This window comes from Ceratotherium simum, chromosome 6 (genome assembly GCF_057802395.1).
Source record: "Ceratotherium simum simum isolate JZ-2026a chromosome 6, ASM5780239v1, whole genome shotgun sequence".
Taxonomy (NCBI): domain Eukaryota; kingdom Metazoa; phylum Chordata; class Mammalia; order Perissodactyla; family Rhinocerotidae; genus Ceratotherium; species Ceratotherium simum.
Genome location: NC_141905.1, coordinates 55,836,029 through 55,858,129, shown reverse-complemented (window position 1 = coordinate 55,858,129; position 22,101 = coordinate 55,836,029). Strand labels below are relative to the sequence as shown.

Here is a 22,101-nt window from a genome sequence, read left to right as displayed (position 1 = left end):
GTTTGATAAAACATTACAAAATAAACATTTTTTATGTATACGAAATAGAATGCACTGATTTCCCCTTAAGTCATAAATTCTGAACTGGTCATCAGTCTGAGAATCCAGATTGCTGGGCAACATTTTGGACCAAATCATTTACTTCAGTGGTTCCTTATCCTGCTGCACTTGAAGCCACCTAATGATTTTTGTTTGTTTTCTAATTATCACTTCCTAGACCTAGACCAGACCAACTAAACCAGAATCTCAAGGATAAGAGATTGGAAAGAAGAAGAGCAAGGCTAAAGAACACTATATTTTTATCTTTATCAGTGGGCCAAAAGTCCATCTGAAGGGATTACAGTTGATTTAGCTGATTGGTCACTTTATACATCAAAGAAGCACATGTTGAATCAACAGGGAGTTATAAAAACTTTGGATATCAGGCTCACAGTTGTCTAAGTAAGAAGAGACAATGGATCCAGTTGTGGTCCTGGTGCTCTGTCTCTCCTGTTTGCTTCTCCTTTCACTCTGGAAACAGAGCTCCAGGAAAGGGAAGCTCCCGCCTGGCCCCACTCCTCTCCCTGTTATTGGAAATATCCTGCAGTTAGATGTTAACGACATCAGCAAGTCCTTAATCAATGTAAGTATCTTGTATGCTCCTTCTGTGGCTTGCAAAGAGTAAGTAAATGAATCTTTCTTTTAAATAAAATGTATTCTGGTGGCAAATGTTTAAATTACATCATTGTACAGAAAATACTCACTGTATTTGCTATACAATGTTTTGTAAAGAAAATTTTTTATTGTTTTTATGTTTTTTTAATTCTAATGTTTCCATTGCTTTTTCTAGTTTATAATTGTCAGATATTGGAATGATGTAATGCCTTTTTGGAGAAGAGAAATATTTAAGTCATCCTAAAATAGGATCAAAATAATAGTGGCAAAAGTCTAGAGTGCTGCTGCCCTTTATTGTTTCAGAGTCATTTTTTGAGATTTTTTTGCCAGAAGGGAAAAAAGATGATTAGCGATTTCATTCAAGAAGTTACATTCTTTAGGAACTATGCATGTTCTTCACATTAGTTATGAAAATTAAACTTCTCTGAAGAAGCAAGTTATGTCTAATGTAAAGAAATAGCTACTGGCTCAGGATCAGCATAATTGAGTGAAAGAAATAATCATTCAGGATCCATTAGGTGGTAAGAGAATCCTTTCGGATTCTGCACAAAGCTGCTGTCTGTACCTTATGAATGCTGCAGGATAGAAGAAATTGTTCTTCCATGAGATGCTACGTGTTCATGCATTGCCTCTGTGATGCTTCCTCTCCTTCTGTGTTAGTAATACAAGTGGTTTCACACTGCAGTAGGTTTTAGAATCATCTGGGCTCATTTTTAAAAACACAGATTTCTAGTATTCATTACAAGGCTACTAAATCAGAATTCCCATGGGAAGAGTTCCACAGGTCATCCTGAAGCAATCAGCTTCATATTCTTCCAAAGCAGGGAGGCATTGGGGACTGATAAATTGCTCAAGCATCAGATGCTGACAAAACATAACTTCAAATTGGGTCTTCTATTTAGTAGCCATGGTACACTGCAAAAGAATTTGTAATTTTCTGACTTCAGTTTCTTTATTTGTGTAACAGGGCAAATAAACTTGCTCAATGTGTTGATGTGAGAATTATATGTAATCTGTGTACCAATTGCACAGGACATTGCATGGCACATCATAGGCCATCAATATGTGGCAGCTATAATAATCATCATATTTATGAATAAAATTCAGAAGAATTTAAAGCTGAGATGGCAGAATAAAAATATAAAATAGAGGATGATAATATCAGTTGAATCATGCACAAAATATAGACCAAATTGTGACTTCTTTTGCTAGTATTTTCATGATCTTTCCATTTCCCAGCTCTCAAAAGTCTATGGCCCAGTGTTCACTCTGTATTTGGGCTTGAAGCCCACAGTGGTGTTGCATGGATATGAAGCAGTGAAGGAAGCCCTGATTGACCTGGGAGAGGAGTTTTCTGGAAGAGGCCATTTCCCAATTTTTGAAAGAACTAGTAAAGGAAAAGGTAGGTGTGTGTGTGCATGTTCAGCATTGGTAATGGGGGTGGGGAGGATGGAAAACATGAATTTAAGGATCTGCTCAGCAGAGCTTGGCCTATCCACTAGGCTGCCAAGTGTCAGCTTCCTCTTCCTTGCCAAGAACCTCCCTTCCAGTTTCTGTTTCCCCTCTGATAGGAATAGTGTTCAGCAATGGGAAGAGATGGAAGGAGATCCGGCGCTTTTGCCTCATGACCCTGAGGAATTTCGGGATGGGGAAGAGGAGCATTGAAGCTCGTGTTCAAGAGGAAGCCCGCTGCCTTGTGGAGGAGTTGAGAAAAACCAATGGTGAGTGATTCTGTACTCTGTAACTCTGACCTTAACAGACTGCTCTCTTCTCTAATAACGTCCTTAAAAATTCTTCAAGGGCTGTCAAATGTTTCATATGGGCAGTGGCTGCCAGCCTGCAGGTGGAGGAGAGAGGGTGTAAAGCAGAGAACCAAGGGAGCTTTTGTGTATGTCTGCTTGTTGTGTGTGTACACTCATGATTGTGCATACAGTGGTGGTATTCAAGGTCATTTAATCCTATTCTGTTCCAGCTTTCTTTGTTTATTTTCAAATCATTATATTGTAAAAGTAGAAGTCTAATTTTTTTTTTTAATTTAAAAAGCACTGTTTTTCCAATAGCATCATCATGGGTTATCTATTCCAGAACATGTCACCAGGGAACACTTGTCAAGTGCAAATAACCTTTCACACACTTATGTTGCTGAACCAACTGACATGTGCTCTCACCTAATTGGACTATATTTGTATGGTCCTCCTCACTGACAAGTCTGAGGGGTTTTTCCAACATTTCTGTCTACAGTTCCCACCAGTAATCATGCTATATATGGTTTATAGTTTAATATATCATTTAAATTGCTTTGTTATATCCTGTGGAATTCTCATCAATTATAATTTTCATGTAAACAAGGCATGATTTTAAAACTATCAGCATGAATTATTTCGTATCACCTACTACTTACTATATTGAGTTACATATTTTGTGAATATATACGCTACAGTATAATTCTGCAAAATACACAAATACCAAGTGGTATAATGATTTATTTAACTAGACATGAAATATTATTAATCCCTCTCCCTAACTCTAATTGGCTCTGTTTTCAATTTTTCTCATTTTTCCCCCTCTTTATTGGATTTTGGATTAGAATTAAATGGTAATTATTTACCTCCCACTACCAGCTCTAGTAACCTATGAAGTGATTTTCACAATGATTCTGATTTTCTGCTTGGATTCCAAATTGACCTATTTTAAAATTTATCTCCTAAATGAAGCGAAAGGAAAGACTGCAAATCAGATTTTACCTGTGAATCTCTCTCTCACACACACACATCCCCTAGGTGTTGCAAATTACTCTCTACCTCCTTAGCTAAAATAAAACTTTTTTTGAAAGTTTAGAACCCTAGAATATGTAAAGGAGCCTGGTGTAGAAGCAGGTAACTCACCAGGTTTCCTGTCATTCAATGCCCTCGAGTTTCTTCACATCTTTTATGATTCAAGTCACCTTTAATTAAGTCTATGGAAGAGAATTTGGGAGCTTTTTACATATAAAGTTTATTGATCAATTGATTACAATTTCATTTTGCAGACCTCCACCAAAAGAAGACCTTTCCTCTATTTTAATTTCTTTACCTATAAAATAATAGAATTGATAAAATGATGGTCAAATTTTAAAATTTATTAAACTATACTATTCTGTTAATGACTATGCAGAACAATAACTCAGAGGTTCACAAGAGGACTGTTTTGTCCAAGTAAATTAAATTTGGGGAGTAATTGGAGATGGTGGGCTTTACTTCCTAATGTAGAAAATTATTTTTGTTTTCTAAACATGAAAGGAAGAAATAAAAGTCTCCATTTATCAGTTTAACCTTTTTTGTTTGCCTTACCTGGGATTCAGTTTGAAATAAAAATTTCTCATTTTACTTTTATTTTACTTATTTTTTAATTATTTTACTGAGGTCTTATTGGCTTAAAACATTGTGGAAATTCGGGTGTACATTATTATGTTTCAGTTTCTGTATGGATGTGTTCACCGCCAGTAGTCTAGCTGTTATCTGTCATTGTACATATGTGTCCCTTTACCCCTTGCATCCTCCCCCCAACCCCTGCCCCTTTGGTAACCACTAATCTATTATCTTTATCTACGTGTTTGTTTATCTTCCACATATGAGTGAAATCCTATGGTATTTGTCTTTCTCTTACCGTTATTTGATATGCATAATGAAATATGCTTAAGCATAAATGGAATATACTTATTTGGTTTGGCATAATACTCTCAAAGTCTATGCGTGTTGTTGCAAATGGCATGATTTTGTCTTTTTTTATGGCTGAGTAGTAATCCATTGTGTATATATACCACATCTTCTTTATCCAATCATCCATTGAAGGGCACTTGGGTTGCTTCCACATCTTGGCTATTGTGAATAATGCTGTAATGAACATAGGGATGCATAAATCTCTCTGAATTGTTGATTCCATGTTCTTTGGATAAATACTCAGTCATGGAATAGCTGGATCATATGGTATTTCTCTTTTTAATTTTTTGATAAATCTCCATACTGTTTTCCATAATGGCTGCACCCATTTGTATTCCCATTAGCAGTGTATGAGGGTTCCCTTTTCTCCACATCTTCTCCAACATTTGTTATTTCTTGTCTTGTTAATTATAGCCATTCTGACAGGTGTGATGTGGTAAGTCATTGTAGTTTTTATTTGCATTTCCCTAATAAGTAGTCATGTTGAACATCTTTTCATGTGCCTGTTGGCCATCTGTATATCTTCTTTGGAAAAATGTCTGTTCATATTCTTTGCCCATTTTTTTTTTTTTTTTATGTTTTGACAGAACGTTTTTCTTTTTTTTTTCTTTTTTTTTGGTTATTGCGGTAACATTGGTATATAACATTGTATAAATTTCAGGTGTACATCATTATACTTCTATTTATGCATGGATTACATCATGTTCACCACCCAAATACTAGTTACAATCCATCACCACACACATGTGCCTAATTATCCCTTACACCCTTCTCCCTCCCCCCATATTTTGATTGGGTTGATCATTTTTTTTGTTGTTGAGTTGTATGAGTTCTTTACATATTTTGTAAATTAACCCTGTGTCGGGTGTCTGATTTGCACATACTTTCTCCCAGTTGGTGGCTTGTCTTTATGTTTTGTTGATGGTTTCCTTTGCCATGCATAAGCTTTGTAGTCTGATGTAGTTCCATTTGTTTATTTTTTCTTTTGTTTCCCTTGCCTGAGTAGACTTGGTGTTCAAAAAGATACTGCTAAGACAGATTTCAGAGTGTACTGCCTATATTTTCTTCTATGAGTTTTATGGTTTCAGGTCTAATATTCAAGTCTTTAATATATTTTGAGTTAATTTTTGTATAGTGTAAGATAATGGTCTACTTTTATTCTTTTGCACATGGGTGTCCAGTTTTCCCAACACTGTTTATTGAAGAGATTTTCTTTTCTCCATTGTGTGTTCTTGGCTCCTTTGTTGAAAATTAGCTGTCCATAAATGTGTGGGTTTATTACTGGGTTCTCAATTCAGTTCCATTGATCTGTGTGTCTGTTTTTCTGCCAGTATCATGCTGTTTTGATTACTACAACTTTGTAGTATATTTTGAGGTTAGGGAGTGTGATACCTTCAACTTTGTTCTTTTTCCTCAGGATTACTTTGGCTATTAGGGGTCTTTTGTTGTTTTATATAAATTTTAAGATTCTTTGTTGTATTTCCATGAAGAATGTCGTTGGGATTCTGATTGGGATTGCCCTGAATCTGTAGATTGCTTTAGGCAATACAGAAATTTTAACTATATTTATTCTTCCAATCCATGAGCATGGAATATCTGTCCACTTCTTTATATCTTCTTTGATTTCTTTCAATAATGTCTTATACTTTTCAGTGTATAGCCTTTCACCTCCTTGGTTAAACTTATTCTTAGGTATTTTATTCTGTTTGTTGCCATTGTAAATGAGATTGTAGTCTTGATTTCTCTTTCAGCTAGTTCATTAGTAGTGTACAGAAGTACAACTGATTTTTGAATGTTGATTTTGTACCCAGCAACTCTACTTTATTTGTTGATTATTTATAACAGTATTTTGGTGGATTATTTAGGGTTTTCTATATACAGAATCATGTCATATGCAAATAGTGACAGTTTTACTTCTTCCTTTCCAATTTGGATCACTTTTATTTTTTTTCTTCCCTGATTGTTCTGGCTACAACTTCCAATACTATGATGAATAAGAGTGTATAGAGTGGGCATCTTTATCTTGTTCCTATTCTCAGAGGAATAGCTTTCAGATTTTCACTGTTGAGGATGATGTTGGCTGTGATTTTGTCATATATGGCCATTATTCTGTTGAAGTGCTTTACTTCTATACCCCTTTTATTGAGAATTTTTATCACAAATGAATGTTGTGTTTTCTCAAATGCTTTCTCTGCATCTATTGAGATTTTCATGTAATTATTATTCATTATTTTGTTAAAGTGGTAAATTACATTGATTTATTTGTGGATGTTGAACCATGACTGCATCCCTGGAATAAATCCCACTTGACCATGGTATATGATCCTTTTAATGTATTCTTGTTTTGATTTGTTAATATTTTGTTGAGGATTTTTGCATCTATGTTCATCAGTGATACTGGCCTGTAATTTTCTTTTTTGTGTGTTGTCCTTGTATAGTTTTGGTATCAGGGTAATGTTGGCCATGTAGAATGAGTTAGGAAGCTTCCCCTCCTCTTCAATTTTTTGGAAGAGTTTGAGAAAGATAGATATTAAGTCATCTTTGAATATTTGATTAAATTCACCAGACAAGCCATCTGGTCCTGGACTTTTATTTTTTGAGAGGTTTCTGATTACAGTTTCAGTCTCTTTCCTTGTGATTGGTCTATTCAGATTCTCTATTTTTTCTTGATTCAGTATTGTGACATATGATTCTCAGAATGTATCCATTTCATCGAGGTTATCCAGTTTGTTGGTGTATAGCTTTCATAGAATTCTCTTAAAATCCTTTGTATTTCTGTATAACCTGTTGTCTTTTATTCTGATTTTATTTATTTGAGTCTTCTCTCTTTTTCTCTTAGTAAGTCTGGCTAAGGGTTTGTCAATTTGGTTTATCTTTTCAAATAACCATCTCTTAGTTTCATTGATATTTTTTATTGTTTTTTTTTTTTTTTTTTACTTTGTATTTCATTTATTTCTGCTCTGATTTTTATTATTTCCTTCTTTCTATTGACTTTGGGCTTCATTTGTTCTTTTTCTAGTTCTTTTAGGTATAGTGGAGAATTGTTTGTTTTAGATTTTTCCTGTTTCTTGAGAGTATTATGTTCACATATGTTAGTTTATTCCAAGAAATCATTGATGCATTCTCCTTTTTTACATTGGTTCCTTCAAATACAGCAATTCACCCATAATGTCTGTCTCTTTAGACTTCCCTTCTGCTGTTTTACAAACAATTATTTCAACTATTCATTAAATATAAAAAGTTTAAGTCTCTAACAATTTTTTATTCCTGTATCAGTCCTTGATTGTTTACAGGCTTTGAAGATAGAAGTGATTTTGCACTAATAAATCATTCAATATTTTAAAAAGTGACCTCTTTAAATGTACTCTATATCCCTCCAAAATAAGAGATATCTCACGTTAGAATGGTGTGAATAAAGGTGGTGCATATGAATATTCTGAAAATCATTATAAAACTATTTTGGAGGTAATAGTTAACTCAAGCTTAACGTAAAAGCCGTATTTTGATTTTATGCATGATGAATTTTTCCTGTTAAGGGAATATCTAGGTAGATATTACTGTAAAGTTTCTAAAATTACTTTTTTCTGTTACCTCAAAGACAAATACTTTTACATGTACAATTTAATTTTATTTTTTAAATGTTTCCAATTCTTTAGCCTCACCTTGCAATCCCACTTTTATCCTGGGCTGTGCTCCCTGCAATGTGATCTGCTCCATTATTTTCCAGAATCGTTTTGATTATAAAGATAAGAATTTTCTTAACTTGTTGGAACTATTGAATGTAAACGTCAAGATTCTGAGCTCCCCATGGGTGCAGGTGAGACCAAGATTCTTTCATGCTGAGTAACCATTGATCCTCTTTTCTCTGACAAGGCCAAAATTCTCTATGGACCCAACTGTGAAGTGAATGTTTGAATATCACAGTCCTGCCCAGAGCTTAGTGTCATGGAGTAAACTTCTGGAAAAGATGGCTGAGCTCTTTATTTTACGCACAAGAAAATGAATGCCCAAATACTGGTCTTGAATTCAACTCCATTTGCTCCCCGTCCAGTGGTTTTTACACTAAACTTCAAAGCCTAGTTTCCATAAATTATTTTGATAACTGACCAAAAAGTACAACCACAGCACTGAATGGACATCCAGGTCCTTGTTGAAAGGCTTCCATTCCCCACAAGGATTGCCCTCCAATCAAACTTAGACACCTCCTCATCACATTATTTGGCAGAAATATCCTAATTTAGCATACCAAAGAGGGAGGATGTTTAGGAGCACAGATGCTGCTAAGAAACTCTGAGCAAGGAGAGGATGTTTGATGCTTCAGTTGGGATCCTAGCTGACAAGATAATTGGGTTAGGAATGACAAAATGATTGAGTTTTATGGTATATGAACCCTAAGCAAACACAATTTCCCCCTATGCTGAGTGTAACTTTATGTCTAGTATTCTGTCTACAAGATTACTGTATAATCTTAGAGAAGTCACTTAACTTCTCTTGTGCATAGTTATTTTGTCCATAAAATGCTCAATTGTATTTCAAGGTAGTTTCAAGACCTTCTCCATTCTAAAGTACTGATTCTGTCTGTGAGGCTGCTTGATGCAAAGGAGAATCAGCAGAGACCAGGTTATGTTCTTTATCAGGTTACTCAAACTCCCTTAACTTCTGTTCTCATCTTCATAATGTGAATCATAGGAATTCATGCCACCTTATATTTCCAGGTTGGAAAAGAATAGATGTAAAAAATTAAAGATCTGATATAAACCTGTTTTTTTTCTATTTTTAAAAGTGATGTATGAGCATAGGAAATGATTATCATCTTTATCCTCTCGTCATAGTTCTCTTCCTGAAATCTTTGTAAGCATAATTACCATATATGTGCAGTGAAAATTTCCCCCTCAAGGTAGACATCATATTTTATTCATTTTTATAGTAACAATTTCTAACCAGGATTTGGCATATGATATATATATTTGCCTTCATTGTGTCTTTTTTATTTAATCAATGATTTTTTTTTCTCTTTCAGGTCTGCAATAATTTTCCTGCTTTCATTGATTATTTCCCAGGGAGTCATAACAAATTACTTAAAAATGTTGCTTATATAAGAAGTTATCTTTTGGAGAAAATAAAAGAACAACAAAAATCTCTAGACATTAACAATCCTCGGGACTTCATTGATTGTTTCCTGATCAAAATGGAACAGGTAAAATGGTAACAACAGCTCAATTATTTGACTGCTTGTGCATTTTGGGGTTTATTAACTCTGTAGCTACCAGCGATGTATAAATAGTCAGGCAAAAAATGCTTGAAAAGCACTTAAATTACTTACTATGTGTATGGATCTGCACTAAACATCATGGAAAATTTAAAATTGAATTATTAAATGACTAGAATACATGGACCTTGTTCTTAAGTGCTAATAGCATACTTGAGGAAGGACAGAATGTACAACTCAGGTGAAATGGATACAATTACAAAAAAGCTACAAAATACAAACCATTAAGCTATAAAATGAAGATGGACATAATCATTTGTAGTCAGCAACATATGGAAGAATGAGAAGGAAAGGCTTGACCAAGGTTGGCTTCCTGTATGTTCTGAGGTTCGATTAGATCATGAAATATTTTCAATGAGGGACAGGATAGAGAGTTTCTGATAGGTTGAATGGTGTACGCAGAAGTTCAGATGTGTGTGTCTGACCACCACCCCTGCTCGGGACCCTGCATTTCCTCTTTCAGAGGACTTTCCCCTACTTCCTGGCAAACCGGTGGGAAAGGCAGGGCCATTAATCCCAGTGTATAGAGGAGGAAGCCGAGACCCAGGCACCGATGTTCAGTGCCTTGCTGAAGGTCTTACAGGGCTAAGGACCGGAACCCAGACCCCTGTCTGTTGATTATGCTCTCTTTCTCTTACACCCTCGACACGCTTTCCCAAGCGGATAGGATGGTTACACGCAGAACCTATTCTGTGCACGTTCTCAATGGCGATGTGTCGATGGAATGATGCCTTTTACCTTTCTGGTTGCTTTAGGCTTACCTTAGGTAGATAGAAAAGAGAAGCCTTAATTGAATGTAACAGAAAGTGAATTTGAACAGAGTGGGCAGTTGGTGTTTGTCAAATAATCAGTAAGCATGAATGCTGGGGGGAAATTTTTGATTTGATCAGGAAGAAATATGAACCAAAACAAGAATGGAATTCATATAATAATTAGGAAAAATTATCTTGCACATCCTGTAGAGGGATCCAAATGATGAAAATGGAACTCAAGGACTAGCTTAGAGATTTTTCATTTCTTTAAATTTAGACTTCATGGAAGTCTGGGCCATAGAAGTGCAAAGGAGTCTCAAATAAAATCAAGGTTATCCATCTTATCATATACTCAGAGATCTAAGATGAGAATTGATTAGGCTGTGTCATGGAAGTTAAAGCAAAAGCAACATTTTAGAAGAAATGGAACAGATAAAATTGGGAAATAATACCGTCCCTGGGAAGGTCCTTGGATTTGATTAGACTTTGTGTCAGAGGAGTTCTGTACGGAGTGGTTTTAATAGAGAGGGAAGGATGGGAGCCAAATTACAGGGGCTTGTGTAGGAAATTTCTGGGATGAGACCAAACGTCCCTATGGGAAATTCAACCAAAGTGGCATAGATTTAAATGATGAATTTAAATAGTGGTAAGGTGAAATTGAAAAACTGAGTAAAAAAGGTTATAGATACCATGAAAACGCTTGTGTTGGTACAAGGTTTTCATTGATGTGAGGTGAGGTAGACTCCAGAGTAATTTGAAAAGGGCTAAATTTAGATAAGAAAATTCTTTCCCCTGAGGCCATGATTATTTTATTCAACCACTTTGTAACGCTGGAAAGATATGAAAAATAAGTTATTAGGGCAAGATGTGAAGCGAGTCAAAGATGCTGAAAGAGATGATATTCAAAGAATTACACATAGAATTTGATGTAGACCTTCAAAGCATGTGTTCTAGATGTAATGAAGTCAGAAGATGAAATGATTTAAGAAACTGTAAGAGAGAAAAAGCAAATTACTTCTACTCTCTGCCTTCTCTTTTGTTAGAGCAAAGATTCTTATTCTTTTGGGGTTCTGTTAATTTAAGAATCTGACGAAACTTGTGGACACTTTACCGGAAGAATGCACCTACATACGTTCACCATATGTTGTACACAATTACTGAGGATTCCCTGATGCTGTGAAGCCTATTCATTAATCTCAGGTCAGGGAGAGCTCTAAGATCTCTGGTATTTCTATTTCAAATGGTTATTTCCTGAATACTATATTTAAAAATATTATTGTTTCTCTGGCTTCACAATGTATTTAAGATCTAGATTAATTTATTTTTTGTAACAGCTTGTTGAGATATCATTAACATATCATACCACTTGCCCACTTGAAGTGCACAATTTAATGGTTTTTAGTATTTTCACAGAGTTCTGAAAACATCTTCACAATCAATTTCAGAACATTTTCATCACTCTGAAAACAAATTCCATACTCTTTAACAGTCATTCTTCCTTTTTTCCCAAACATGCCAGCCCTAGGTAACCACTAATCTAATTTCTGTCTCTGTTAGATCTTCCTATTCTGCATATTTTAAATAAGTCAAATTTACAACATGTAGTCTTCTGTGACTGGCTTTTTTCATTTAGCATAACTGAAAGCACTGCTTTCACTTAGCATGTTTTCAAGTTTCTTTTCATTGCTGCATGTATCAGGACTTCATTCCATTTATGGATGAATAATATTCCATTATGTGGGTATACAACATTTTATTTATTCCTTCATTCATTGATGGATATTTCACTTTTTCCATTTATTGGCTATTATGAATTTATGAATAATGCTTCTATAAGTATTTGTGTAGAAGTTTTTGTGTGCACATATGTTTTTATTTTTCTTAGATATATACTTAGGAGTAGGAATACTTGGTCATATTGTAACTCGATGTTTAACCTTTTGAGGAACTGAGGCTGGATCAAAAATCTAAATTGAAGAGCTAAAACTATAAAACTCTTAGAAGAAAGCACAAGCAGAAAAGGAGCTGCACCATTTTATATTCCCACTAGTAGTGTATGAGGGTTCCAATTTCTCCGTATACACGTCTACACTTGTTAGTATCTGCAGTTTTGATTATAGCAATCCTAATAGGTGTGAAATGGTCTTTCACTGTAATTTGTGTGTGTGTGTTTGAGGAAGATTGGCCCCGAGTTAACATCTGTTGCCAATCTTCCTCTTTTTGCTTGAGGAAGATTGTCAGTGAGCTAACATCTGTGCCAATATTCTTCTATTTTTTATGTTAGATGCCACCACAGCATGGCTTGATGAGTGGTATGTAGGTTCAGGTCTGGGATCCAAACCCACAAGCCCTGGGCCACTGAAACAGAGCACATGAACTTAACTGCTATGAAACCAGGCAAGCCCCTCATTGTAGTTTTGATTCACATTTTCCTGATGGATAAAGATGTTGAGCTTCTTTTCATTGACCATCTGTATATAGCCTTTAGAGTCATGTCTTTTCAGATTATTTTCCCATTTATTCCAAGGTTATTTATTTTTATTTATTGTTGAGTTGTAAGGGTTCTTATGTATTCTAGATAGAAATCCCTTATCAGATATTTTGCCAATATTTTATCCTTTTCTGTGGGTTATCTTTTTATTTCGTGATGTTGTCATTTGAAGCTGAAAAGTTTCTTATTTTGATCAAGTCCACTTTATCTGTTTTTTCTTTGCTCGTGCTTTTGGTGTAATTCGAAGAAAAATTACATAATACAAGGTCACAAAGATTTATGCCTATGTTTTCTTCTAACAGTATTATAGTTTTAGCTATGTCTTTTTGGTCTAAAATTGATTTTAATTTGATTATATATATGGGAAGAAGTTCAAGATGGTGGCATAGGAAGATCCCGAACTCACCTCCTCCCACAGACACCAAATCTACAAATACATTTGGAATAATTCACTCTGAAGGAGACCTGAAGATTGGATGACCAGAGCCTCCATAACAAATGATAAAAGGACAGCATCAATACAAGTAAAAAAGGCAGAGTCATGGGCTCACCAAAGCAAAACCACACTGCAGCCACAGCAATCCACAATCGGGAGAGATCTCAAAGGTATGAAACATTTCCCTGAGGAGCAAGAGATTTGAGCTCTCCATCAGTCACCACAACCTTTAGATCCTGCACAGGAGAGACAAGCCCCCCAAGAATCATGCTTTGAAAAATCAATGGGAATTATGTCCAGGAAAATTATAAAATATAGGGAATGCAAAATGTGCTCTTAAAGTGCTTGTGTGCAGATTAATTCAACCTGGAAACCATCAAAATACACCAGTCTGAAAAATCCATAGAATGTAGGTAAAGGAGACTCATTTACTGACTTTAAAGCATCAACCAGAGAAGTGTGAATCCTCCAAGACTCCTTCGAAGGACTGAGACACTAACGGGAGCCATTTTTGCAATCTCAGTATACCTTGCTAATATTGGCACTGGTAGGTGCCATTTTGGAATTCTTCCTCTAATCTCCTAGTCCCACTGGGTGCACTTCACTGAAAACCCCACCTACCAAATCACTAAAGCAGTCGCGGACATGCCTCTCAGACAGAAAAGGGGCCAGTCCTGCCCACCAACATGTTGCAACAGTTGCTGAGGTACCTAGCAAACAGCCATGGAATAGCACCATCAACCAATGTGACAAAGCAGTCACAAATGCACCCAGCCGGAGGCCTGGAACCAGCCCCACCCACTGACTTGCTGCAGCAGGTGTGGATGCAACCAGAAACTGGGCCAGGGGCCTGCCTCACCTGTCAAAGCACTGTGACTGCACCCTGCAGCAGGCTGGGAGCCAGCCCCTCACACCAGCATGCCACAGTCACAGCTCAGTAACAGCAAGAGGGCTCACACAGCCCAGATAGGGGGTACCTCTTGAGTGCCTGGCTCAGATGGCCAGGGAAGACTGCACTTCTGGTTCCCACAGGAAATCTCCTATACAAGGCCACTCCTTCAAGACTGGGAGAGGTAGCTGATTTAGGTAATATATAGAAACAAACACAGAGAATTAGGCAAAATGAGGAGACAGTGGAATATGTCCCAAATGAAAGAACAAGACAAAATATCAGAAAAAGAACTAAATACAATGGAGATAAGTAAACTTCCTGATAAAGAATTCAAGGTAATGGTCATAAGAATGCTCAGTGAACTTGGGAGAAGAATGTATGAACACAGTGAGAGCTTCAATAAAGAGAGAGAAAATATAAGAAAGAACCAATCAGAGCTGAAAAATACAAAAACTGAAATGAAAAATACACTAGATGGAATCCACTGTAGACTAGATGAGACAGAAGACTGGGTCAGTGACCTTGAAAACTGGGTAGTGGAAATCACCCAATCAGAACACTAAAGAGAAAAAAGAGTTAAGAAAAATAAGAATATCTAAGGGGCCCGTGGGAAAACAACAAGTGTGCTAACATTGACATTATAGGGGCCCCAGGAGAAGAAGAAGAGAGAAAATGGTAAAAAACTTATTTGAAGAAATAATAGCTAAAAACTTACCTAACCTGTCGAAGGAAACAGAAACCCATGTCCAGGAAGCAGAGAGAGTCCCAAACAAGTTGAATGCAAAGAGATCCACACCAATACCATTATGATTAAAATGTCAAAAGTTAAATATAAAAACAGGATCTTAAAAGCAGCAAGAGAAAAACAGCTAGTTACCTACAAGGAAACCCCTCTAAGACTGTCAGCAGATTTTTCAGCAGAAATTTTACAGGCCAAAAGGAAGTGGCATGACATATTCAAAATGCTGAAAGGGAAAAACTTAGAACCAAGAATACTTTACTTGACAAGGTTATCATTCAGAATTGAAGGAGATATAAAGAGATTCCCAGACAAGCAAAAGCTAAAGGAATTCATCACCACTAGACTGCCCTTACAAGAAAGGTTAAAGGAACTTCTTTAAGGAAAAAATAAAAGGCCATAATTTGAAATAAGACAATATATGACAGAGAAAATCTCACTGGTAAAGGCAAATATATAGGAAAAGTAACGGATCAAACACTTACAAAGGGGCCGGCCCCATGGCTTAGCGGTTAAGTGCGCATGCTCCGATGCTGGCGGCCCAGGTTCGGATCCCGGGTGCGCACTGACACACCACTTGTCCCGCCATGCTGAGACCGCGTCCCACATACAGCAACTAGAAGAATGTGCAGCTATGACATACAACTATCTACTGGGGCTTTGGAGGAAAAAAAAAAAAAACACTTACAAAGATAGGAGGAACGTTAAAAGACAAAAGTAGTAAAATCAACTATTCTACAATAATTAGTTAAGGGATACAAAAAATAAAAAGATGTCAAATATGACATCAAAAACATAAAATGCAGAGGGAAAGTAAAAATGTAGAGCTTTTAGAAAGCATTTGAACATAAGCAAATATCTGCTCAAAATAGACAGCTATACATATATAGGTTGTTATAGGTGAACCTCATGGTAACCAGAAAAAAAAACTTATAATAGATACAAAAAACTAAAGAGAATGAAATCCAAACATAACTAAAGAATCTAAAGAAAGTTATCAACCCACAAGAGAGAGGGAAAGAAAGAAGAAAGGAACAAAGAACTACAAAAACAGCCAGAAAACAATTAACAAAATAGTTTAAGTACATAACTATCATTAGTTACTTTAAAAGTAAATGCACTAAATGCTCCAATCAAAAGACACAGGTGGCTGAATGGATAAAAAAAAGACTCATCTATATGGTACCTACAAGAGACTCACTTCAGATCTAAAAACAAACACAGACTGAAAGTGAAGTGGTAGAAAAAGACGTTTCATGCAAATGGAAATGAAAAGAAAGCAGGGGTTGCAATGTTTATATCAGGGAAAATAGAATTTAAAACAAAGACTGTAACAAAAGAGAAAGAAGAGTATGACATAATAATAAAGGGATCAATCCAAGAAGAGAATATAACACTTGTAAATATTTATGCATCCAACATAGGAGCACCTAAATTTATAAAGCAAGCGAGAAATTGACACTAATACAATAATAGTAGGAGATTTTAATAGCACACTTACATCAATGGATAGATCATTCAGATGGAAAATCAACAAGGAAACAACACATTAGACCAGACAGACTTAATAGGTATGTACAGAATATTCCATCCAAAACAGCAGAATACACATTCTTTTCAAGTGCACATGGAACATTCTCCAAGATAGATCAAATATTAAGGTACAAAACAAGTCTCAAATTTCAGATTGAAATTGTATCAAGCACCTTTTCGGATCACAATGGTATGAAACTAGACATCAATTACAAGAAGAAAACGGAGGTGGGGGGCAATAACATGAAGACTAAACAACATGCTACTGAATAACCAGTGGATCAACAATGAAATCAAAGAGGAAATCAAAAAACACCTTAAGAGAAATGAAAATGGAAACACAACTTTCCAAAACCTATAGGATGCAGCAAAAGCAGTTCTAAGAGGGAAGTTCATAATGTTACAGGCCTTCCTCAAGTTATAAGAAAAATCTCAAATATACGATCTACCTTACACTTAAAGGAACTAAAAAAGAATAAACAAAGTCCAAAGGTAGTAGAAGGAAGAAAATAACGAAGATCAGAGAGGAAATAAATGAAATAGAGACTAAAAAATGGAAAACATCAATAAAACTATGAGCTGATCCTTGAAAAAATAAGCAAAATTTATAAACCTTATGCTAAACTCATAAGGAAAAAAAGAGAGAGGGACCATATAAATAAAAAAAGAAAGGGGAGAAGTTACAACCCATATCACAGAAATACAAAGGATCGTAAGAGACTACCACAAACAATTATATGCCAACAAATTGGACAACCTAGAAGAAATGGATAAATTCCTAGAAATGAGCAATCTTCCAAGACCAAATCAGGAAGAAATAGAAAATCTGAATAGACTGATTACTAGCAATGAAATTGAATCAGTAAACAAAATAATTCCCAACAAATAAAAGTCCAGGCCCAGATGGCTTCACAGGTGAATTCTACCAAACAGTTCAAGAAGTAATACCTATCCTTCTCAAATTATCCTCAAAAAAAACGAAGAGGAAGAAATACTTCCAAATTCATTTTATGAGACTAGTATTACAGTAATACCAATACCAGACAAAGACACTACAAAAAAAGAAAATTACAGGCCAATTTCATTGATGAATATAGATGCAAAAATCCTCAGCAAATTTTTAGCACACCAAATTCAACAATACATTAAAATGATCATACACCATGATCAAGCGGGATTTATTCCAAGGATGCAAGGATGATTCAACATCTGCAAATCAATCAATTTGATACACCACATTAATAATGAAAGCTCTCAATAAAGTGGGTATAGAGGAAGCATACTTCAATATAATTAAGGCTGTATCTGACAAGCCCACAGCTAATATCATACACAATGGTGAAAAGGTGAAAGTCTTTCCTCTAAAATCAGGAAGAAGGCAAGGATGCCCACTCATGTCAATTTTATACAGCATAGTATTGGAAGTCCGAGCCAGAGCAATTTGGCAAGAAAAAGAAATAAAATGCATTTGGTTTGAAAAGGAAAAAGTAACGCTGTCACTATTTGCAGATGATATGATATTATATACAGAAAACTCTAAAAACTCCACCAAAAAACTATTAAAACTAATAAATGAATTCAGTAAAGTTTCAGGATACAAAATTAATATATATAAATCTGTTTCATTTTTATGAACTAATAACAAACTATCAGAAAGAACAATTAAGAAAACAATTCCATTTACAATTGCAACAAAGAGAGTAAAATATCTAGGAACAAACTTAACCAAGGAAGTGAAAGAACTATACTCTGAAAACTACAAGACATTGAGGAAAGAAACTGAAGATGACACAAATAAATAGAAAGATACAGCATGTTAATGGATTGGAAGAATTAATGTTGTTAAAATGCCCATATTACCCAAAGCAATCTACAATTTCAATGCAATCTCTGTCAAAATACCAATGGCGTTTTTCACAAAGCTAGAACAAGTAATCCTAAAATTTATATGAAACCACAAGAGATTCTGAATGGGAAAAGCAATCTTGAGAAACAATAACAAAGCTGGAGGTAAGACACTCCCTGAATTCAACCTATACTACAAAGCTATAAAAATCAAAACAGTATGGTGCTGGCAAGAAAACAGTAACATAGATCAATGGCGCAGAATAGAAAGCCCCAAAATAAACCCACACATATACAATCAATTAATCTTCAAAAAAGGAAGCAAGAATATACAATGGTGAAAACACACTTGCTTCACTAAATTGTGTTGGGAAAACTGGATAGCTACATGCAAAAGAATTAAACTATCTTACACCACATACAAAAATAAACTCAAAACGAATTAAAGACTTAAATGCCCTATACCTAACATCTCATTGTTTTTTCTTGAACCTGTGCCCCTGGACTGTGAACTTCACCATCACTTCTCAGTTTTTCCTCTCTCTCCTTAGGTGGAACAGACTGGCTAGATGACACTGGGGTTGTGAATTTCTCTTCTCTCTTGTGGAAGCCTAGAGCCAGCTGGAGTTGGGTATTCCCTTCCACCAGGTGTGTTAGGCTCTGATAAACTGCAAGCAGGTTAGGCTTCCGGTAAAACAGTTTCTTCTGAGGACAGACCTTGTGAAGAGCAACTGAATGCACTTGCAGAGTTCAAAATGATTCCTTTTCTCTTGTCCTTGCCAGAAGCAAGAGAGTACTTTTCTCTGATATTAACTGTGAGGACCTGTAAGAGCTCCTGAAAGTAAAACTCACAACAGTGGGAGTCCCTTAGAATATTGGATCCCCCTGGAGTTTTTAACTCTCAGACTGGTCCACACTAAGCCTCCAGCAATCCGTGATTGCAGTTTAGGTTTTCCTACGCTGTTACTGATTCCCGCAGAAGTTTCTGCTCATGGGTTTCTGCTCTCCTAAGTCATGATTCTCTGTATCTACTTGTCTGTCTCTCCAATTTTGGAAGCAGTGGTTTTTCCTGTGACTTCACTTCTCTGATGAATCTAAGAAGAGTTATGCATTTCTTAGTTTGTTCGGTTTTTATTTCTGTTAGGATGGAGTGGCAATTTCTAAACTCCTTATATGTCAGGGCAGAAACCGGAATCCTGTTCATTTTTTTGATGATCCTTTGACATGATAAGTCATTTTTCTGTTGTTGCTTTACATATATTTTCCCACTGTCTTCTGACTCCACTGTTCCTGATGAGAAATCAGCTCTTACTTTTTTTTATGATCCTTTTTACATGATGAGTAAATTTCTCTTTCTGCTTTCAAGATAGTCTCTTTGGTTTTTGTTTTGTTTTGTTTTGTTCTGTTCTGTTTTGTTTTGTGAGGAATATTGTCCCTGAGTTAACATCTGTTGCCTATCTTCCTCTTTTTGCTTGAGAAAGATTGTCCCTGAGCTAACATCTGTGTCAATCTTTCTCCATTTTTATTTGTGGGATGCCACCTCAGCATCACCTATGAGCGATGTGTAAGTCCTCACCTTGGTTCCAAACCCACAAACTCCAGGCCACTGAAGGGGAGTGCACTTACCCAACCACTACACCAGCAGGCCAGCCCCCATTATTATTTTTTAATTAAAATCTGTCTTGGTGTGGGTCTTTTGAGTTTATCCTGCTTGGATTCCACTGAACTTCTTGGATATGTAGATTTATGTTGATCATCAAGTTTGGGAAGTTTTCAGCCATTATTTCTTCAAATATTTTTTCTGCGCCTCTCTCTCACCTCCTCCTGTGACTCCCATAATGTGTATGTTGGTATGTCTCATGGTATCCCTTAGTCTCTGTTCTTTTTTTCATTCTTTTTTCTTTATGCTATTCCAACTGGGTGATTCAAGTTTTACTGTCTTTATGTTTGTTCTTTATTTCTTCTACCTGTTCAAATCTGCTGTTGAACCATTCTAGTGAATTTTTAAATTTTTTTGAGCTATTCTATGTTTTATTTCCAGAATTTATATTTTTTGAATATTTTCTATCTTTTTTTTTGATATTTTATACTTGTTCATTATTGTTCTATTTTCCGTGAGTTCTTTCTCCATGGTTTCTTTCAGCTCTTTGAGCATATTTAAGACATTTAGTTTAAAGTTTTTGTCTAGGAAGTCTGATGTACAGACTTCTTCAAGGATGATTTCTGTTAATCAATTTTTTCCAATTAATGAGCCATACTTTCCTATTTCTTTGAATGCTTTGCAATGTTAGTTAAGAACTTAGCATTTAAATATTGTAATGTGGTAACTTTGGAAATGAGATACTTTCTGCTCCCAGTGATTGCTGTTATTACTTGATGTAATCCAATCAGTAATCCATTTCTTTAGTGATCTTTCCAAGCAATTTTTCTTATCTTCTGTGGTCACTAAAATCTCTGTTTTGTGATCTCCACAGTCTGTCAGTGACCTGACAGAGATTTCCTTAAATGCTTGATTCCAATAAGAATAGAAAAAAAAGAGGATTCTGTCCATTTAAATCCCCTTAGATAACACCACTGGGAAAGTTCATTCAACGTTTGGGAGTTTATACAATGTCCAGCCTCTGTGCTGGCCCCTCAGTCATCAAGAACAAGAAATCAACACACAACCCTGATTTTTGTAGGACAAGCTCCCTATTTCCCAACCTAGGACTAGCAATATGCGACAAGTCTGTGAGCCACTGTCCTCATGGCTGTGTGCAGGGAGCTGATGTGTGGAGAATGGTAATTGATATGTCAGACACTGAAATTTATCAACTTCTTTCTCATAAAGCACTCCCCTGGATGCTGTAAGTCTTCAACTAGACTCCAGCATCCCAAAATAGTGGCTTCAGACGGTTCATACCAGATCAATAGTTGTGTCTGTGGAGGTAGTCATTCCTGGAACTTCCTACTCTGCCATCTTTGTGGTATTACTCTAGTAATGCCATCTTAACAATATTAAGTGTTTTGATTCATGACATGGAATTTTTCTCTATTCATTTAGGTCTTCTTTGATTTCTTTCAACACTGCTTTAAACAGTCTAGCTTCATTTTAACTGGATATGTGCATGTAGTCATTAAATATCCAAATTCAGATCAACAGATAAAATATTAATATTGGTTTATTAGTGTACTGCTCTTCTTACTGACTTTAAACTAATTTTGATTTGACAATCTTAGAAAACTTTGGAAAACGAAACATAATAAGGGAGATGACCATCTATGTCTAGGAAGTACACTTGTTCAGAGTGTTAAGTCTGTCTTAATGTTGCTGATTACATAATATTAGGTATGCCACAGGTCACCTGTAGATTATAAGAGCACCATTAAATTAATGCTGGCACAGGGTCTGGTTAGAATATATATCAACATATATTTTTTGTCCCTCTAGTCAATATTTAAAATTAACCGGTTGTTGTCAGTTCTGCGTCACATAATCCCCTTAGTCCTAAATCAACCTTAGTTGCCCTTATCAAGTGCTTGCCCTCTCCCAATCATCAGTTTGTGAGAACTCCATTTAGTCAGTCCCTTGTCCTCAATATCCACACTACCCTGACCCCCAACTTCACCTCTTCTGAGAAATTAATGCCCAAACTCTGTCTTCATGTTTGTGGTGTCCCTTGTATCTGTAATTCCTATTGATTCCTGTATTTGTTTCCTAGATCAAGTTTCCTGTTGCCTCACTTCTAAAATACAACAGTGGCCAGGCCCATCTTGTCTTTGTGAATCCATTCTCTTTGTTTACAGTCTATC

General features: G+C 35.8%; 1 protein-coding gene across 2 annotated transcripts in view; it reads left to right on the top strand.

The window, feature by feature from the left end:
* The first annotated feature begins 454 nt into the window (after nt 1-454).
* The window catches only part of LOC101404357 (cytochrome P450 2C19-like), a 36,958-nt gene continuing 15,311 nt past the window's right edge, over nt 455-22,101 (top strand). The window contains exons 1-5 of one of the 2 annotated variants that reach the window (XM_004427870.3): nt 455-622; nt 1,894-2,056; nt 2,226-2,375; nt 8,009-8,169; nt 9,373-9,549. In XM_004427870.3, coding sequence (XP_004427927.2) covers nt 455-622; nt 1,894-2,056; nt 2,226-2,375; nt 8,009-8,169; nt 9,373-9,549 — 819 coding nt within the window. The remainder of the gene's footprint in view (nt 623-1,893; nt 2,057-2,225; nt 2,376-8,008; nt 8,170-9,372; nt 9,550-22,101) is intronic. The other variant, XM_087432966.1, reaches the window with a different exon arrangement.